Genomic DNA, 21,222 nt, shown 5'->3' on the forward strand with positions numbered 1-21,222 from the left:
AATTTATTTACAGCATTCTGTGCCTAATGCTCATAAATACCAATACCTTTGGTCAGAAAATGTTATGTTACGCCAATCCTGTAATATGTTTTAATGACAGAATCATTACCTCTGCAATGATCATGTCAGAAAAAAAGCAGAGAACAAGACAGAGAACAAAAGAGATGGTTCCTGCCCTGGTAAGCTTATAATGCTGTTTACCACTAATTTATTTATTCAGAGCAGGGTGGCTGATTGCATGCTCATATTTTGGAGTCAGGTTTGATGCTCCCCTGTGGTCAGCCCTGGTGGAAACTACTCCCACAGCTGCAAAGCCCGAGCAGCTGAGTTCAGCACGTCTACGGCAATCTAGCGAGATCCTGTTTATCTGTCCACGAAACAGCAAGTAACAGCCGGCCGTATCTGTGCTGTGTGGTGCGTGCCCTTCTGCCAGCACTATCCCAGCATGTTTCACTTCATGTTTCCCCCATGCGAGCTCCTTCAGGATGCAGCCTTGCTGCAGGCTCGCCTGCCTCATGCACCCTCTGACCAGGTCCATCATGTCACAGAGGGATGCCGATGCTGCAAACACCTACTTCTGCAGTGGTCCCCAACTGCAAAGGGAGCCCAGAGGGATGGAAACAAGCCCTCTGAGCAACTTCAGCTCACTTTGGCACAGATGTCTAAAACAGGTCAGAAGAAGACAGTTTGAGAAATGCTGTCCCTTCTGCTGGTTGTAGGAAGGCTTGCCACTGGCAAGATGATGGGCAGGGAGAGCCCCAGTACCTCCGCACCACCCACTGCACACAAGAGCTGCCAGAGCACCTGACTCAGGAAACCATGACTCTGGAAATCTTTGGGTGGGTTACTTTACCACCTACAATTTTTTAATACTCTCCAGATCATATTTTATTATATAAAATAAATTAATTTCATGTCTAGTTTTGGCATAACAGATCTGATGCCTTCTGGTTTACCAACAGCTTTTTCTAACCAAGCCTAACTGTGAAACTAGATTAAGGAAGAGTAATAAAACAAAAATGGTTACAAAAGACACCTACATCTGAGATGGTCATTTTAGGCTCCTTTTATAGTCACTGGGCAGAAACAGGCCATGATTCATCTCATCCTAAAAATAACTGGCTAGAGAGGCACAGATGAATTATGCTAAAGGATGAGAAATATCCATACACATTTTTCTGCAACACAGACAAAACACGGGCTTTGTTGTGTATTTAGTACAGTAATGTCTTTCAAGAGCTACAAGAAAAGCAAGTCTCCCCCAAATTAATCCAGCTTTTTTTTTTTTTCAGTTAGAGGCATGTAGAGTGCACCTTTTCATAATGTCAGTGTCTAATACAAGAAAGTGAATTAGGATTTTCATTTTTTTGTATTAACACTGTCCTAATTCATACTATTCTTGCTTTATCTGTCTGGACCTGGCTTCTGCTGTAGCAGCAAGAAACAGGGGAGCAGGGCTGGCTCTGCTGTCACCTTCTGCTAATATATGTGAGCATTGATTCCATCCTCCCATCCGAACTCTCACACTCTAGCTATAGATACAACACACTAAAGAATGTGCAAGAACACCAAAGCTCAGCTTTACCTTGCTCCTCACTGAAAGCTTTAATACCCCAAAGCCAAGACAGTATAAAAGCAGTGACATGAAAGAGGCCACAAAACTGATGTTCGATACACTATACTTCCCCTAAACCAGCAAGCTCAAAGAGGGGAAATCAATAAAGACAGGAAAGAGGCTAAAACCTTTTCCCCTGCCTATCCTCAGCTATGTACAGACACTGATTACTGCTTGCAGGATGCCAAGCTGTGGCACTTCCCTTCTGCACTTGCAAATGCCTGCTGAACCTAATGCCCTCACCCAATCCCACCCACCTCTTGTACCCAAGACATCACAGGCTTCATTACGAGCAGCAATTTTAGCACACTGCTACATGCAACCTGATGGCTCTCCCTCCACGGGGTCCTATAAATACACCTGTAGGCACACAAGACACACAAGAACGTGTAGCATCCTTGTACTGCACAAAACCCCAGGTCCCATATTCCATACTAAGAGCGTGCAGGTTAGGGGACTAAGTTTGAGCTGTTTTCTGCTGAATCCGAAATGCCTGAAATCTGAGATCTCTGATCTTGGTAGTTATGGCAGGGGACATGCTCCCACAGCCACTCTGGCAGGTGCTAGTGGAGTAGGTTTTACAATCTGACATTGGAAGTCAGTTCCTCACCTCCTGAAAACAAAATGACTCAAATCTGCTAACAGCTACAGCCTGCTGCCGTGCTCATCTCTATTGTTGGACTTTTAAGGACTGAACAAGCTAAGCTCAGTAATGAAAGTCTGTTGTTAATATGACTTTTTTTCTTATTTGAGGTTTCAGAAAGTCTGGATGGCTTCTTGTTTGACACATGCAATCCTTATGTTGTTAACAGAGGTGAGACACAGGCAGCCCTTTGTTCTTTCTTTTTATAACTCTTAGTGCATAGGTAACACAAAGGGCTTCAAAATACAAGATATCAGTTTGTCCTGGTTTCGGCTGGGATGGAGTTAATTTTATTCTTAGTAGCTGGTGCAGTGCTGTGGTTTGGATTTAGGATTAGAATAATGTTGATAACACACTGATGTTTCAGTTATTGCTGAGCAGCGCTTACACTAAGTCAAGGACTTTTCAGCTGCTCATGCTACCCTGCCAGCATAAGCAGGCTTGGGTGCATTAGAAGCTGTGAGGGGACACAGCTGGGACAGCTGACCCCGAATGACCAAAGGGATATTCCATACCGTATGGCATCATGCTGAACAATAAATCTGGGGGGAGTTAGGCGGGGGAGTGGTGTCTGATCACTGCTCAGGAATTGGCTGGGCATCGGTCAGCAGGTGGTAATTGCATTGTACAGCACTTGTTTTGTATATTCTTTCATCATTATCATTATTTTCCCTTCCTTCTCTCTCCTATTAACCTGTCTTTACCTCAGCCCACGAGTTTTACCTTTTTTCTGATTCCCTCCTCCATCCCACTGGTGGGGAGCGAGTGAACGGCTGTGTGGTGTTTAGCCACCTGCCGGGTTAAAGCATGACACAGCTATACTGTTAGAGAGCTAATAAGCAAGTAAAGTGCATTTATCGATGCCCACAGAGGAAATGAGCCACGTTGTTTGGTTTTTAATAGGAACCATTCAGTTTTCAAGAGCAGGGACCCTCCGGCCATCCTTACTGGTGTGACAGTCAGAAGAAGAGCAACTCTGCTGCTGGTCCACAAACACAAAATAAAGTGTTTTCTAAACAAAGCAAATCAGTACTTCTATCTACCCATGGACATACATCCTATTTAGAGTAAAACACTTATGCAGTTAACTGCACATATGGTTGTCTCCGTTTAGGAGCTTAGCACTTTAATTACATCAAAAATATTGGAGGCTAGATGAAGATTTGGCAAAAGAAACCCAGCTGTCAAATCTTCTGATCTCAGTCTCTTTGGGCATGTTCTAAGGAGAACAGGTTATCAGTGAACAGTGATCTGGTTGTTTGTTCCTTGTCTGACCCAAGGAAGGGCAGTGGAACAAAGGATTCAGTATTCAGGTGGGTCCTGGCCTTGGGTGAGAGCCACCGGGCAATGCCTCGGCACGGCGAGGGCTGAGAAGCCTACCTCATTTCTGGAAAGGAACCAGAAGCAAAAGTGACAACTATATCCATGTACCCACCTGACAGGACTCAGCTGCCACTTGTAATATAAGCACATAACAAAACAGAAGTATTACGACAGCCTGACCTGCTCCAGCAGAAAGAGGAGTGTTCGGCAGGCCTAGGCCTTTTTCCAGCCATGCCTTTTTCTATTCAGGCTTTGCCACAGTTATCTGTCCTTATCTTACACTAGGACTAGATCACAGTAACAAATGGTAACACATAGACAGGCTGGAAGACTGCTCTCAAATAAGGCCAACAGTATGAAAAACAAGCTAACTGAGATCTAGGATTGTCTCCAAACTTTTCCCAAGGTGACCCCATGGGTCCGAATTTCACTTCTGTAATTGAATTTCACCTGTACCTTTGACCCTTATGTTCTAGGAGACACTGACCAAGTCATGGATAAAATCCAAGATGTTGATTTTAACTCAAAACATTCATAATGGTCTTTGGGACCTGGTATGGGCTATCAAAGAGCCTGTGATTCTTCTTGTTTGATGCTGTCTTACTTAAAATTGGCAGCAGCTTTTGAGGTAGAAGCCCACCCTTCCTATAAAAGAAGAGCATTGTCAGCAGTGAATTTCATTAGCTAGTACATGTATTACTCTTCAGGGCACTTTTATCTCAAAGCTGGGCTGAGAATTACAGAAAGTTGTTCTTTACTTTCTAGGTCACGTTTTTTCTGTTCACTTTAGCTCATTACTCTTGAAGTTTCACTCTGGATACCCATGCATGGGAGAAAAAATTAATTCTCTATTAAACTTTGAAGACAATAGGGAATCCCATCTTCAGAGATTAAGAAAATCATTTTACCCCACATATGTAGTAGCCTGGCCAAGGATGGGTGACAATGGCTGCCACTGGCACCAAGCATCTCTCTGCATTGCTGTTTGCTCCAAGAGGCAATGGCCTGCTGTTCTGATCCAGCACCTCCTCTTCCTCATGGCCTCTGAGATCACACGCACTTTGCTGTGTGCAGACAAACACATTCTCCGTTGCCAGAGTGTGTCCTCAGGGTGCAAACGAAACGTAGCAGATGATGGGTAGAGCATCAGGTCATTGAAAATCTTGATGTGTGCCTTGAAAATCAGAACACATGACCAACTGACACCTCTTCTTTATACAGGGTGTATCTAAGTGGTAAAGAATAGAAACCTGTCTTCTACTCCAGGGCTATGGGCTTCTCTGGCACTTTAAGCTTCTTTGCTTAATGAGTTTGATGGAAAATTCCCTAAAATTTTGCTAAGAACCTACACTGATATGTATTGCTCCTGTTAAGAATCAGCCTGAGGTATTGAAGAAAACCTGCCTTTTAAAGACAGGACAAAGCTTATTTTACAACCCAGAATCCCACAATATTGTATTTGTGATGTTAAATACTTTGACTGCATTTTTCGTCTGATTCAAAGTTTACTTAAAACACATTGTCACATGTCCTTTATAGGACATTCCACTGGAAAATAGCAGAATGAGTGGGTTTACTATTTTTATTCTGCAGCACCTGTTTCTTAACACAGCCAAGGTTCTCGTAGACCCATCTGAAATGCTGTCCATGAGCTCCTGCTTGCTGCAAACAGGCACACAGGGCAGTATTATTTCTCGCAGACCTTGTTCTGTTTGTGCTATACCTTGTGCAATTGCAGAGATCAAAGAGATGCAAAGCACTTGGAGTATGTAAACAAATTACTAAATTAACACAACGTAAACAGTGCACATGGAAGGAACAGTTTGACCTTGTTTCACTTTCTGCTGCTTTCAGAACAAACACCGCATCAGCACAGTCACTCTGGTTAGTATTGGAGCAGTCCTGTTGCTGAGTCCCCTGCGATCATTTCTGTGGCCCTGTAGGCAAATACAGCACTTATATGTAGGGTGATACACCAAGAAAGTCTCTGGAGAAATTTCCCTTGTTCTTCGGTGAGACTTGGGTGAATAGACACCTTTAACTGAACCAGGTCAAGCTTATGGGGAAGCACTGGCACGAAGGAGATGCTCCCATCTCCATTGGGCCACAAGGTTCCTCTCAAAGGCAAAATGCAAGGGATGGGGGTGAAGGTGATAGCATGCCAGGGGAGAAGGGACAACTCCTGCCAGAGCCTCAGCTTAGCAGAGATGCATGTGACTTATCCCAGCAGAAATCACAGATCCAGGCAGCTTTAACCCAGCATTCTTTTATCTTCTTTTTTTTTGACTGCCATGCACTCCATTAGTCTCCAGCATCAGCTCCTTCATACCACTGCAGTAGCTTTTTCTTTGTAGATCTCAAAGCCTTTATTAATGGGGGGAAATATCTCACAGTCCCCCTAGGAAACAAGTTAATCTTAGGTCCATTTACAAACAGAGGAGTTCTTTGCAGCTTACTGAGATCAAAGTGAGGGGAAAATAAGAACAAGGAACAGTCTGAGCAGGTCCCGTCTTACTCCACTGTGGTGTTCCTGGGGGGAAGGAGCAGCTCTCCCAAACCCACCAGCACCCCGCCACGATTAATTACTACCATCTCTGAGCTCAGGTAAGAACTGATCCTGAGGTACCTCTATCTCTTTCAAATACAGTTTTGTGTGAAGGACAGCGGTGAGCATGCACACGGATCTGCAGCGTAAAGCCAAGGGGAGACCCTCCCCACTGCAACTCATGCGCTGGGTCACTGGCTGAAGGAGGAGGTTAAGCCAGGGAGGTGTCTATCCTAGAAACTGGCACTGGACTCCAGGAAAGTCAGACAAGAATGACTTCCAACGAGTTAGAAATGTGTAAGACTTCAGAAAAAGATGAAATCTACTTGTGCCTCCTGGACTACTCCTACAGGACACTCTCCCTACAGCTAGCTGGCCTTCTACATTGCTGCTTCTGTGCTTTTTGTGACTTGAACAAATATGCTGCCTTAATGCCTTAAAGGATGTTTAAAATCGATAGGGACTTGACTTGCATTCTACCTCAGTCTGGCTTGGGACAAGAATGTTTTCAAGGTTGCTGGCTAACGATGAGGCACTTCTCACACAGATCATGGTGAATCTGTATCCCAGAGCACCATGGCACTTGAACAAAAGCCTCAGTTCCCAGCACTTTCTCCAGCGCAACAAAAGGACAAAAAAAAGACTGCCTCATATAAATTGCAGAGACTAGTTTGAGAGCTGTTTTCATAAGACAAGAGCAGAAAAAAATGTCTAACTGGCACAGACAGAGAATCACGCCATGGATCCTGTGAGTTCCCAAGGAGCTTGTCATACCTAAGGAGGCAGTAAGCACATCCACCCTGTTGCACTGGGAAGGGCAGGAGACACAGATTAAGCTCTTTCCACTCCACTGAGCAGCTGGAATAAGTCCAACGAACAAATGAAATAGTTTCAGGAAGGTGGTGTCCCCTTCTGCAGCAGCTGTGTGTAGAAAGCTGTCATGGTAAGAGTCTGAGGAGTGGCTAGGGGTGGGGGGACAAAGGATCCCCTTGCCTTCTAAGCTCCTTCTCAGAGAGGAGTCTAGGATCTAAGACTAGATCCAATCCTAGTCTTAGACTTGGTCAACGGTTTTAAATCTGAATATGTACAGCCGCTCATCAGTCAACGTTTGCCTGCCAGAGCCCAGCTGAAGGACTTCTACGGAAACAGTTTCGCAAAGTTGAAAAAACCCCAGAAAAATAGATTATTATTAAGGCAACAGATACAAAAAGTTCAGAACTGCTATTGATGAATACACTTACTGCAAAAATCAAGCTCGAGTTAAAAGAACAGGGCTTTTGTCAGTAATATCGTCCCAGGTAACATCCCATGTCATTGGAGGTGCAAGTCTTACTAACGAGGCATCCCTGCCTGGGGAGGCGAGAGGTCCAGGCGCATCAACCCTTCCTGCAGTTACAGTTCTCATCCTCAGGAAAAAAAACCAAAACCAACCTAAAATGCCAGAGTTTATACTTGTGGCGAGGTGGGACTAAGTCAATTATTGTGTGCCAATTGGCCCTTAGCAGGGTGTCAATTCAGGAAGGCCAGTTGGACCCAATGGTTCAGCGCGGAGTTGGGAGGATTCAGTGCAGACAGATTTATGGTTATAGATGTGCGGGGGTCTTCTGGCCTTCACTGAAGGGACAGCAGGCTGTAAGGCCCCAGCCGGACCCTGGGCATCACTCCGTTGGTTTGCTTGTTAGACTGCATCCGTTACCTGTCCCATGAGATTGACGCGCTGCTCAAGTCACACTCCCAAACCGGCTTTGAGCTGAGGGCAGTCATTCATTGCCAGGTCAGGATGGGGTGGGGGGAGCACACTGCCACAATACCACATCCATGCACCCTCATGACCTGAAGAAAATGAATTCCTACTATCAACAAGAAGCAACATAGCACAAGTTGCCTTTTAGGAAGACAATGAAATATCTAGAATATGGTCTTAAGAGTCAAGGTCAGGAAAGATGTCATGGCTGGTCACGGGACTTTGAAACCCCTCAGATACCTCTCCCATGTTTTATATCAGACTTTGTGGACGCTGAAGCAAAGATAAATTTCTGTAACATTTCACTAAAGCCATACACTCTTTTAGCTTAATGCTAATGCTGACTTTTCATCATATAAACCAAGTAAACTGAGATGTAATTGAACTTAGTTTCTTTTAGCAGCATGGAGAAGTACCGGTAAAATCAGATGATTGACAGCCCTGGAAAATAGGTACAGCAGACTGTCTTGCTGATGTTTCTTATCCAGCTGTGATAGAACCAGATGGATGAGATGCGACTGAAACAAATGCATACTTTTCCTTTGATCCAGCAGTGGCATGTCAGAAGATCAATATAGAAGGCTTTAATGTACTGTAAACACCATGAGAAAGAAGATGATTCAAGAAGAGACTATGTGGCCAGACCCCTCAGTGAGAACAAAGCTGTCATTTCCCTGCAGTGAGGTTTTGGGCCAGATTCAGGCTCCAGACAGCCAACCAGATACTTTTTGTTCTCTTATGGACCTGTCAGTCACCCAGGCCATATTCCTTCAGCATTTACATGCACGTAGGTATGTCTAGATTGCAAGCCCAAGGGAGGACTTCAGTCTTCCTAAGAACACCCTGGTGAATGCTGTAGGGATACATGGAGACAGGACTTGGAGTGGGAGCTTCAATACAGATTCCTACAGATGTGCAAATCAGGTTTAATTTCAGTATCAGGTGAAGTGACCGAGTCCTTCCACATCCCAGTCTTAAAGGTATAGCAGTCTGCTTTGCCTGTGGGATCTTTGATGCTGAAGCATCTTGCAGCAAACTCACACATTTGTGAAACAATGATATATCCACGTTGCTCTTTCATAACAAACTTCAAACTAATGCCTGTAGGTAAGCTGCAGGGAATCAATATATGCTTCCACATGACATAGTAAAGCTGTAAATAAATAAGCACTCATTAGGATCTCTTGTTTCACCTGAAGAGCAGCAAAAATGAGCTTGCAAGCACAAAACTTCATAACCTCCACATTGCCAGACATGGACCTGCCACCCAGCCTAAAAAAGTGATGACCAGTAATGGGTAATCACAGGGTAGTGATGAAATGTGTTGTCCACTTCTCAATTGTATTCTGTCAAGCAAGCCCTGCCTTAACACATGGGTGCTCATCCAGTCTGTCTTGAAGCTGAAAGGGTCAGATTTAAACTTCTAAGTGGAAGTGACTTTAGAATCACTTGAACACAAGACAGCAGGTTCCCAATCCCAAAGCTGCCTTTTATTTGTGTAACTTCAGATAAGCCATTTGAAATTATCCTCTCCATTCTCAAGTTTTAATCTAAGAGTTATAAAGGGACAGTTTCATCTGAACTCATGAAATCTGTTCTATTTTTTTGCTCATTTGCACTTTTTTTTTTTTTTTTTTTTTGTGTGGCAACCTTAGAGCTGCTACACTGTGCCAGATATGCAAAAGTAGCAGAGCACGGTATGCCAGTGCAGTAACTGCGCTCTCCCAGCATCATTTAAAACACTGATCCCAATCTAGACCAAGAGAGATGGACATGACATGCAAAAGTTTATCTGTTTTTAAAAGTCTTGCTCAGATTGCCAGCTTCCTAGGATACAGTGTGGTCTAGACTGATAATAAGCAGGAACTTCCACAAGAGTTGATAACACTTGTTATCAAGTGTTATATACTCCAAAAATCACTTGTGAAATCCATGGGCTATGTGTAGGTTGACAGAACAATACAAGCTGCATGGGGCTGACCAATATCCCAAGCAGCAAGATTTATTTATTGTTTTGGCAGCCTGCACATACTGCAACAGTTAACATCAGGAAAAAAAGAAAACTACTTTCTTTTTGGACAATGTTAATACTCTGCCTTTGCAAAAAAAACCCTTAGGTCATTCATTAGCAAACAATCAGGAGATGTCCTAAATGGCAGAGTCTTTCTGAGGTATCCAATGCCTTGCAAACGGTTTATCTAGAGATAACTGCTAACTTGTGGGTTTAGCTTGTGGACTTGATTGAGGATGTAGGGCCAAGATACGATCTGCCACTGCACTCACTGCTTTTCTGTGCAGAGCCAATGTCCCCACAAGTAACTCTGCTCAAGTATTTAGACAAGCTACAAGATGCAGGGGTATAGGGATGCCTGGAAGAAGCAGGCATCTCACAGAGCTGAACCATACGGTCAGGTCTGTCTCTGCATCCCCTAGGTAGTTGAGAGCGTGGAATCTGAGCCATCAACGTTCCCACACAGAGCTCACTGCCTGCCCCGGGCCCTATGCATCTGCTAGATGAAGGTGGATGTCCCCAAGTGTGGGTTATAATAGTCCAGATCCCCTTGCAGTTATGCAGGATCAAGCAGGTGAACAAGTTAGGGGAAGAGGCACAAAATGAGGGAGTGCTCTGAGGCAGTCAAGGACCGAACCTAAATTTGTGGAGAAGCAGGTGTTCAGAAAAAAGAAATGGAGATTTTTCCATCCCCGTTCCTGCTACCATCATGAGGAGCGTTAACATGCAAATATGGAGAGTTTCTTCAATTTGCCATTTAGGGACACTTGCCTCCTAGAATGTCATCCGTTCTTTGGGTGTGATTAGCTTTGGTTAAGGCAAGGAGATGCATCATACAGTTCTTTATTTCAGTTTCCTCCTCCTCCCAGCCACTTGGTAACTTCCCCGCCTGGTTATCCACAATACCCAAAGGCCATCAAAACAAAAAATCACATATCTACCTGTCGTTTCATGATGCTACTTTTCCGTTGAGTATCACAACCTGCCGGATCAGACTAACCTGCCCAAGAGGCTGAGCTGGGGAGCCGTCCATTAAGAGGGAAATGAGAGCAAAAGAGGGAAGATGGCCCACAGCAGAATTGTAACATTTAAGTACACATGGAGACACACCAATCACTAGAGCAACAGGAAGAGAGAAAACATTTAATATTGTAAAAAGTCTATCCAAACGCCTAAATAGCTGTCCCACAGCCAGCAGACCCTGTGGGTTAAAGAGTCCATAGCTCAGCCAGCTGCAGAGGTTGGACAGTTATTGGGAGTTTATAGAGTTGTAAGACCCATTTGTTATACAAAAGGGTTAGTTAAAATCACTTCTGCCCTTGAGGCAATGTCAGAAAGAGGATTTTCCCCATAATATGTCACAAGTCAGTAACCAGCGTGAGAGAAGTGGTCTACACCTCTGTACCTCACGCATCTACAAAATGGAGGAGCAAGATTCATTTTTTCTTCTGAAACGCTGGAGATGAACCTTAACTTGTTGTTCAGTGCCCTGATGGTCCTTCTGATGATACTCAACTTAGCAGCTGAATGGGTCATATATCTTGCTTGTGTGGTCAGGGTAAAATTACTCCCAGATGTGAGATCCAAAAGGAAATCACCCCAACCTGGTCAGGTCACCAAGGCTGCTAGTCAGCCTTCCAGACTCCTGCAAACTTTTCATCTAACACTTTTTTTTTTTTTTTTTTTTTTACAGCCTTGATCGTTGCTTTCTTCTGCTCTCTTCTGGCTCCTGCACATGAGAAAAAGCTTATGGGGCTTTTCCAGCTTGTTTCTGCAGGTTTGAGGCATGGAAACATTCTGAGGCTTTAGCAAAGTCTGTGCCTGTCACCAAAACGGTCTCCTCTTGTGTTATTGTGAAGTTCCTTGCATTCCTCAAATTCTTTAGGCGATGGGGTTCAAAGTGCTTCAGAAACTTAAAAAAAATATACCTTTGGTGACATTTGTTTATCTTCTCCATCTCACACATGGAGTTAAGCCCAGGTCTGCCGCTCATTCAGTACTACCTGCAGTGATGGTGCCCTTGGGGGCTGCTCAAGAATGACCTAAGCCAGTGGTCCAGAAGGGACCAAAAATGCCCAAAGCTTCAGCTTCTGCCCATGTACTGTGTTGACAGAAACATGGACCAGAAACCTCCCATTGCTCTGTCCCACCTATCCCCGTGTTGCCACCCTGTAGAGAGCAGGCATGGGATATGTCCCTGAAGCACTGTACAACATTGCTGCAAGGGCTGGGCAGGATTTGTCAGCAACTTGAATGAAGTAAGAAGACAGGAGTTTTGGGGTGTGCATTGGACTTTGAACCACTCCCAACAAACCAGCAGTTAATGGTATCCCACTGTTGCTTCTCAGTGATCTGCAACACACCATGAAGCAGAGCCATAATAACACACATCTTCCTCACTCCTTGACTCTAAGCAGTAAGCCAGATTTCCTCTCCTCTGTATTGGGGGGTGCAAAAAAACTCACCCCAAACAAAAAGTTTACTAAGAGCTCACCAGCTCCTGTGGATTATTCCTCACTTCAATAACTTCCTAACTAGTAGAAACAGAAGTGACTCAACTGTAATGATAAGTTACAATACCACTTCAGGCATAGAATCTGAAAGGAAAAGTAAATACAAAAAACAAAGGCATGATATGTTCTATAAACCTATAAATATAAAAATATTTATTTAACGTGGCTTTCTGAAGACATAAGTAATTGGTACATAACATTCCAAAAATTAAATGAAGCACCTCGGGAGGTAAAGGTGGGCATGTTGGTTTCCATCAGTTGAGAACTTGCCCTTGTATTTCTAGTTATTCATAAACTCCAAAGCAGAAAGATACCTCCTACGGGAGAGGTTACCCAGCAAGGGACTGCTAGAATCAATGAAGTTCCAGGAGGCATCTTTCCCTATAGGGTTAATATTGAAATAAACCAAAATAAACAAAAAAGAATGATGTTTTTGTATTAATTGGGGCTCTCCATGTGAACCTTTCACTTGCCATCCCTGCCCCGGCTAACCTCTCTTTTTGTGGTTTTACTGATGTGAATTGCCTCCTCTCTTTTGCTGCTGATATGCAACCTGCATCTTCCTGCGCTGAGCATGGCCATTCTGGTCCGCCCCTTCTAGGAGGTTTTACAAGACATAATAGGTATTTGACTCAATTGAATATTCAGCATTGAGGACAAAACCAAAGGAAATGGCCATAATGTGTAGGATTAAGTTACCTTAATAACTTGACAAGAACTCTGCAGAATGATAACATTTTACGTTCTGGAAAAAGCGTTTTTAGTGATTAATTTTATTCATTACTAAACAGACACGGGCTGAATGAAACTCTGTTTCCAATGACAGCAGTGCCAAAACACCTACTGATGTTAAGTGGAGCCATAATCACTTTACCTTCTGAGAAGCAGCTATAGTTGTAGTTGGGTTAGAGCCTTCTGTGATATTCTGAAGGCTCACATTCCATGGGGTAGTTGTTTCACTAGAGGCAACCTCAGCCTACAAGAGGGAAGAGGGCAGGAGAGGGGATGCATTTTCTCTCTATTCCTACAGTGATCCCAGACAAACCAGCAATTCTCCAGGTCTGAAAAAGGACTGAAACTAGCCTGTGCCTTCCCTTGCCTTCAGTCATCTTTGTTGCAAAGGTTTAAGAAGGTTTTATGTTGGGAAGCATGATTAGGAAAATCTGTCTCCCTCTTTCCCTTCATTAACCTGCTGCACACTCAGTCTCTCTGTTGCACACATGCTGGCTACAATACATGTGTCCATCTTCACCCTCCTCCAGCACTAAGAGCATCGTCTAGAATGAGGATGGGAAAGAGACAGAAGACTGCAGGAGAAGAGACAGAGGAGCTGGTGGTAGCCTTGTTCTCTTCTTTTTGTCATGCAGTAGCAGAAGTAGAAACAAGCAGACAAAGCCCAGGGTGCACACAGCTGACTGCAGCTATGTATGCCTGGAGTATCTCTGGGCATCAAATGTGCTCCTGCAAAAGTGAGAATCAGTCCCAGAAGACGTAAGGTGATGTCTGCAGAAGACAGGACCCAGTGCTTCAGACCAGCCCTGTATTCACAAGTAACTTGGCCACAACTACAGCGGAAACTTCTACAGCAAAAACCTCCTGGTTCTTAGCTCTCTGCTATAAATCCTTGAATAACTTTCTTCTCCCAGTTACATCAGTGAAATAAATTTGTTATTAAAGTACTTTTGTAAAATGGTAGAATACATTTAATATCTGTATTTAAGAATAAAATCTGGGTTTGACATAATGACAGTACAACAGAATAAAATGCCGCTCTCAGTTATGAGGAAGAGTAATTCAGCATCATGCAGGCTCTAGCTTTTCTCTGAAGACTGAGTGCAGAAAACATTCCTCACTACAGTTCCTGTAACAGACAGGGCAGCAAACCTGTGTTTTTTCATTAGTGTGGCTGCTGGTGCTTTATCAGAGCCTGAACCCAGTACAAATTCTGCTCTAACTACCCTAATTTTTTTCACAGCACAGACATACTGCATAAGTCTTCGTGTTCTGAGGTACTATAGCAGTGGGAATCTTCAAGGGTACCTGATAAAATAATCTTCACCAATAAATAGAAAACTCACAGCATAAAGTCTCAGCCTTAAAATCCAATGAGATGTTTCTCTCCAGGCTGGGGTCTCAGACAAAATAGCACCATAAAACATGCCTCTCTGTTTTGCCTTCAGCCTCTGCTGCTTGCTTGCATTTATCCCAGGGCTACTGCAAAACATGACCAAAATTCTCAGCAAGAATCTGTATATTAACTTTTCTCTTCTCAGCGTTGCTTCTCCAAAGTGAGCAGCAATTCTCTCCGAAGTGAGAAGCCATTAGAGCCACAGGTCTGTGCACATTTGAGGAGCAACGCACGAATGACAGAGAAGGGGAAAGAAGCATTAAGCCAAGCAAAATGTAGGTTTGGGACTGGAAGGGAAATAAAAACAGTCAGAGCTCTGCCTTAATCTCAGCAGGCCATTCCTATTCAGAAACAGATGTAAGCATAAGCACAAGTACAACTCTGAACTTATGTTCTCTGTTTTTAATTGGAGTTAGAGTCAGCATTTCCAAGAAAATTGTCTTTGTTCACAGTCAAGAATTAAAAACGTATATCCATGCTTTCCTGCGTTTGCAAGGCTTTTTTTTATTATTTTTTAAATTTCAGTATAATTTTTCCATTTAAAATCCAGATTTGCCTTTAGTACAATAATTTTGATTCATGTAGTCCTGTTGTGTATGCTTCAAATAAATCAAGCATCTTTAACACTGCAGTTATTTGGCAGTGTTATGAATGTACCAGTTTTAACTGTCCGCAGATTTAAACCTGTGCAATTATAATGCCAAGGACCTAAAGTCACTTGAAGGACTTTAGACAAGTATTTAATCCTTCAAAGAAAACTTTTCAATGAAAACGGGCTCATAGCTTCCTGAACACACTGAGCATCTTACCACTGGTGGTGTGAAATCCCTGCAGCTCTCAAAGCACTCCTGAAAAACAAGCTTTGTCTTATTCCTCTCAGATATTCTTTGGGGTGAGACTCTCAGGGACAGCTGCCACTGCGCTAAATTAGCTCAAGATCATAAAGCAAGACATCTGCAGAACGTAGAGCAGACATAGATACTCTGGCCTCAAGGACTGTTTAAACTGACCATATAGAAGAAAACACAGAATTATACAGATCATAATTGTTAAACTGAGTTGGTTACAAGCAACACCTGAGTTATTAAAATAATGACTATTTTATTGATTAGAAATAGGCTTTTATACTTGGATCCTTATTTATCTTTAGCTACATACCAGTTAAATCCATGTTAAGTCGTTGTGTTCTCATCAACGCATTTTAGATTGAGTCAGCTACATGCTCCCTACAAAGGACTGTTTACACTCTTAAAACAAATACCATTTTATATGACTGTTGGATAGAGAGCTGTGCAAGTGAGTTTAATCAGATGTAACCCACTTCTTCAAAAGTCACCAAACAAGCTTGAACAAATGGTACCCAACATCTGGCAGAAAAGTATTTCCACCAGTTTCCTCAATCCAGAGTTCAATCACATCTGGAAAACCAGCAAACACACATTTCCCCTTTCAGGCACGAGTGAACAAGTAGTCAGTTTAAGCTCTACCTAAAAAAGTGAAATGTGATGGTGATAAAACATCAGTCTCCTGAGGCAGGGGAGGGGAGAGTAAGGACTGTAGCACTTACCTTGGCTAGGCAGAGAGTTTCAGAAATGCTAAAATTTCTCAATACTATGCACTAGGCAGTACTGAAGATGAGTAAAGTGAGAAGTAAGCGATCACCTGTGCTGCAATCAATGTTAACAAAAGCTTAAAGCTTTTTGAAAAAAGCTGCAGCTAAAAAGGTAACTGTAGCACTCCGCATCGAGCATCAAAATAACCACAATCTCACTTTCATTTTGAAATTTGAGGGGGAAAAAGAATCCAACCACATTCAAATTCTGTTGGTCAAGAGAAAGCTTGGTTTTGGTGTTGTTTGGAATGACATTTTTCCAGCAGACATCCAGCTTCAATAAATGCTCCTTTTGATACGGAAAATAACTCAGCACTGCCTCTCCTATAAAAATATTTTTCTCCTTGCACAACCAGGTTTCATTTCTAACCTCAGACAGTCTGACTACTTTGAGAACAATCAGTCACTTCTATTGATTAAACAAACATGAAAATAAATTAATTCTCTTTAAAAAATAGTTTTCTACAGCTTTCATAACATGGAAAACAAAATTTAAAAATAGGGTCATTTTGTGCTACTGCCTTTCTTTAATTTATGGAGTGTCAATCTAAATAATTAATACATATACAAAGTTACTTCATTCTAGGAAGAACAAGAGACTTTACAGTATAAAATTCCCTGAGATACAATATGTAACTTAAAGGATCACATACTTCTCTATTCTGTTTACACCATAATCACAAAGTAACGTTACTTCTTCTCCTTATAAAAAACAGAAGAAAATTATCTTCCTTTTTTTCCCTCCACCCCAATATTTTAAGGCATGGAATAAAACACTTTTTCAAAGCATATTCAGAAAGACTCTTCTACTTAAAATAGAAAATAACTTTGCTTAATTTTTACAGATGGATTATATATGTCACCCGCAACATTTTGTGGAGTCTGGTACCTGATCTACAAACCAATTTGCTCAAGCAAATGTTTTATTCATCATTAAACTTCAGCTCTACAAAGTGAATTACAAAAACCAGTTCTTAGCCTACACTAGCTATTAGCCAGTGGAGTGGATGAGCCAAGAAGCAAAGCAGATTTACAGAGGTGCTGTATTACCAGCTTCAGCAGCTGTAGACCAAGACTGAATTCCTTCCAAATCTAAAGGGAAAAGCGTGCAACGCGCATGTAAGAATGCTGAAACTAGAAAAGGCTGCTTTTCTCCCAACACAAGTACTCTGCAATAATTATTGCAAGATTGCAGTTTTCATTATACAACTCTTGAAAATACTCAATATGTAACTTACAAATATAGCACAATGTGATCATCTTATTCAAACATGATGGTTTAATTATTGCATAGCTCTTCTCTGAATTTTACAAAACACTAGCTCATCAAAGATTTCAACTGCTTTTCTTAGAGAGGCTGAAAAAAAAAAGTATCAGCTGCCATCCGTGGAAATTCCCGTGCTCCCGTAGCCTGATCTTCTGCCTGTGGCATCACACAGAACTGTGTGTCTGGAAACTTTCAGAAAATGCTAAAAAATTTAGAAGGACTGAAAAAAATGCACTAGTTTCAGCAAGAGTGATAAAAAGTAGTACAATCTTAAATATTATTCCACCACTTTTAAGATCAGAGGTTTGTATACATTTACATGAACTGCAATAAAAACTGACCTGAAAAAAAGGCTAATTCAAAGCGAGACAGATTCTATCATCCTGACACTTAGCTATTAAGTGTAGCTATTAATGCTATACTTAAATTAGATTTGTAAGATTATCAAAACCAATTTTAAGGGAGTAGTAGCCCTGGTAGAGAAACAAGATAGGCACACCAAGAAGAACATGCTTTTGCTTTAAACAATCACTTAAGACCAGTTCAAGTGAAAATGCACCATTAGGGACCAGCCCTACTACACTCCACATTGCATTGACTGCCTTCTCTCCTTTCCTAACAAAATCTACAGCAACTCTGGCACTAACAACAGAAAGGTTCCTGAAGTACTTTCAGCCATCCTTCCTTGCACAAAAACTGAAGTGAATAAACATAGGGGCCAGCAAGATCCGATCTGGTAAATCTGTGTGCATTATTAATGAACTTCTTTATTATTAGGTTTTTTGCAACAATCCTTGGCTCTATGCTTACCTAATCATGGGGAACATAAAATTTAAAATAAATTACAGTAGGCTGCCAGCTCATAAATCTTAAAAGCAACTACCTGACAACCTGTACCGCTCAAGTCAAGTCTAATCCTCTTCTAATCTATATATGACTCACAAATGCCAATAAACTCACCTCTTCTGATGCCCACCTTTTATTCGTAACTGACTTTCCCTTTTCCCCCCTGTTCTGTGCCCATGATTTTACTTCAAGTGAAGCCTCTGGCTAACTCCATGGATTATCCAGCTCCTTAAATAGAAGCTGGATGAATCCCTTAATCATTTGTGCAGGACTCTTGTGGGTTATCATTTTTTGCCACCAAACCTTATAGTTGCAAAGGGCAGGGAGGGCTCAGCTTCCTGAGGCTGTGTAATCACGACTGAAGTTTCTTGATGGATTTCACCAAGCAAGATCACACATAAACAAAAAGTAACTGTACACTGACTATTAGGAAGACTCTGGCAGAATGGCAGTCTAAAAGGGAATAACTACCATAAATGTTCCCGATAAGCACTAAGAGAAGGAATTTTTATCTTAGGAACCTATTTAACGACTGAAAAACTGAGCCAGAAACCCCCCCTCAAAGTCAAGGAAAAAGAATAGTAATTTTTTGCCCTTTTGATACTCTCTCCTCACACACACGTTCTGTATTTTACCAGCAGATCTTGTTCTTAGATCTTACTAGCCTTTTTGGAAGTCAGTGATTTGGGACTTGAGTTTAGCCAGCGGGGGGTGGGTAATTACTGGTTTACAAACATCAAAGTGGCATTCTGAGTAGTCTGTCACCCAGCAGAATTTTTAAAAACGTGTGCCATAAACCAAAACCATCACTAAACAACAGGACTGTCTCATGATACTAAAGAATTAAGTTAGCCTCTCTGTATACATGTTCAATATAGTAATAAAAACTCTGTACTTGTGAGCCTTTCCCTGCTTTTTCCTATACGGCAGTAATTTTGCGAAGAAAAACAAGCAGATTCCTGTAAACATTTTCTAATTCCTGAATGAAGGAGGGTGGCAATGTTCTAACTTCTTTTCTACAATCTATCTTTTCCCATACTTAAAAGTTCTTCACTTTTATACAGGATAAATGTGCCTATGGTTTTGGTAGGCAGTGGAAGTAATACTCTGCATCATCTGAGCAGTTTGTTCCACTTGGATCCACTCCCCTCCATGCACTTTTTCCTAAACGGAATTATTATTTGGCTCAAAGCATTATTAGTTGGCTGCTGCCATTTCAAACATCGCTAAAAAGTGCTACTGTATCATTACATTCTTACGTTCAACATTTGCGGCTCAGAATTTGTCTGCAAAGAGTTTTCACATGCATAAAAATCACTGTCAAAAATATTCACTTTCGTCTTCAGAGTACGGAAAGCCAGGGCTGATGATGTATCCCCTGTAAGCAGAAGAAAGTTTTGTGGTCCAGGAAGCTGTCATAGCCAACAAAATTGGTTTCAGCTGTACAGCTGAAGAACTTGGCATCGGCTTTTTGTTGAGCTGTGCACAACTGAAACCTTTACAGATCTGTTCAACCTCTGGAAATTTATCTTTGCTCTTGAAGAATCATCTTGCCAGATGTTTCTTTGTACTCTCCTAATTTTGCACTTTAAGGAAAACCATTCTTTTGTAGGCTTTTCACGGCTTCTTCACCCATACCTGTGCGCCTCACTGGCTGACAACAGCCTGCTGCGTCCCACCTCGGCCACCCACCCCTGCCAGCCCCATCCCTCCCCAGACAGCCCAGCCCAGCCTCACTGCCAGGAGCATCAGCTTTCAAACCAGCCAGCCAGATTTTGTACAGTCTTGATTTGGTTCCCGGCTGCCCTCACGGCCTCGCAAACCTTGCAGAAGTGCTCGTCCCAGAATGAGGTGACGTGGACCTCGTACTTCTTCCTCCAGGCAAAATACCTCCTGTAGTTGGTTTTGTTTTTATCGAGGAATTTCAGGTAGGTGGCCAGCAGCCGGGGGGCTGGGGAAGTCGTCGACATGGATGAAGGAGTCGGGGGGGATGAAGCGCTCGTAGTTGGCCCTGTGGGGCCCCAGGACGATGGGCACAGTGCTGGCAGCGAAGGCATTTCTCCAAAGCTTCTCAGTGATGTAGTCGGTGTGCTGGGAGTTCTCAAAGGCCAGGTAGAACTTATAGGCCGAGACGGTCTCCACCACGCCGCCCTCGGCCAGCGCCAGCCCCCACGCCCCGTACACGTCGATGGCCAGGTGCTCCTTCAGCTGGCGGTAGTAGCGCACCCGGGCGTGCTCCTCGTTCCAGTTGCTGATGACCCAGGCCACCAGCCGTGTCTTGCGGGGCAGCACGAAGGGCCGGGGCAGCCGGCGGGGCGTACAGGTACCCGTAGGGCACAAAGATGTCAGAGTCCCGCCGGTAGGACATGGTCCAGTTGAAGAGGCCGGCCAGCCCCCGCAGGCCGGGCGAGTGCGAGGGCGACTCGAAGTTCATCCAGACCCAGAGCTGCCGCGGGGGGCGCGGCGGGGGCCCGCGGGGCAGCCCCTCGGCGCCGTGCAGCGCCAGGTCGCGGTGGTGGAACAGCACCGCCTGCGCCTCGCCCAGGCGGCTCCGGTCGGCGCTCAGGCGGCAGCCCGTGATGTTGTAGCGCCGCCGGCAGTCGGCCGTGCGCCGCGGGCGGCCGAAGGGCTCCCACCACAGCAGCACGGTCACCTCGCCGCCCGGCCGGCCTCCCGCCGCCGCCGCCGGCTCCGGCAGGCGGGCGTAGAGGGCCAGGGCGGCGGCGGCGCCCAGCAGCCCGGCCGCCAGCGCCCACCGCCGCCCGCGCAGCCGCCGGCGCCACCGCCGCGGGCAGGCGGGCCGGCCGGCGGGGCAGCGGCGCGGCACCGACTCCATCCGCGCCTCCCGCTGCCGCCGCTCTGCCCTTCGTGGCCGCCGTGGGGCAGCCGCGGGGCCGGGGTCGGCCAGCGCATGCTGCGGCCGGGGCTGCGGCAGCCGCCGCCGCCGCCTCTCCGCCCCCGGCCCCGGCAAGCGG

At 43.9% G+C, this 21,222-nt stretch overlaps 1 protein-coding gene across 1 annotated transcript; it reads right to left on the bottom strand.

The window, feature by feature from the left end:
• Window positions 1–16,638: 16,638 nt before the first annotated feature.
• On the bottom strand, window positions 16,639–21,139 carry LOC121083723 (alpha-(1,3)-fucosyltransferase 4-like). Its single transcript, XM_040584374.1, is given in 3 exon segments — window positions 16,639–20,196; window positions 20,198–20,551; window positions 20,553–21,139. Coding segments are annotated over 3 exon segments (1,086 nt in total). The 5' UTR covers window positions 21,084–21,139; the 3' UTR covers window positions 16,639–19,995.
• Between the last annotated feature and the right edge of the window lie 83 nt (window positions 21,140–21,222).

Source organism: Falco naumanni, chromosome 2 (genome assembly GCF_017639655.2).
Source record: "Falco naumanni isolate bFalNau1 chromosome 2, bFalNau1.pat, whole genome shotgun sequence".
NCBI classification, from domain to species: Eukaryota; Metazoa; Chordata; class Aves; order Falconiformes; family Falconidae; genus Falco; species Falco naumanni.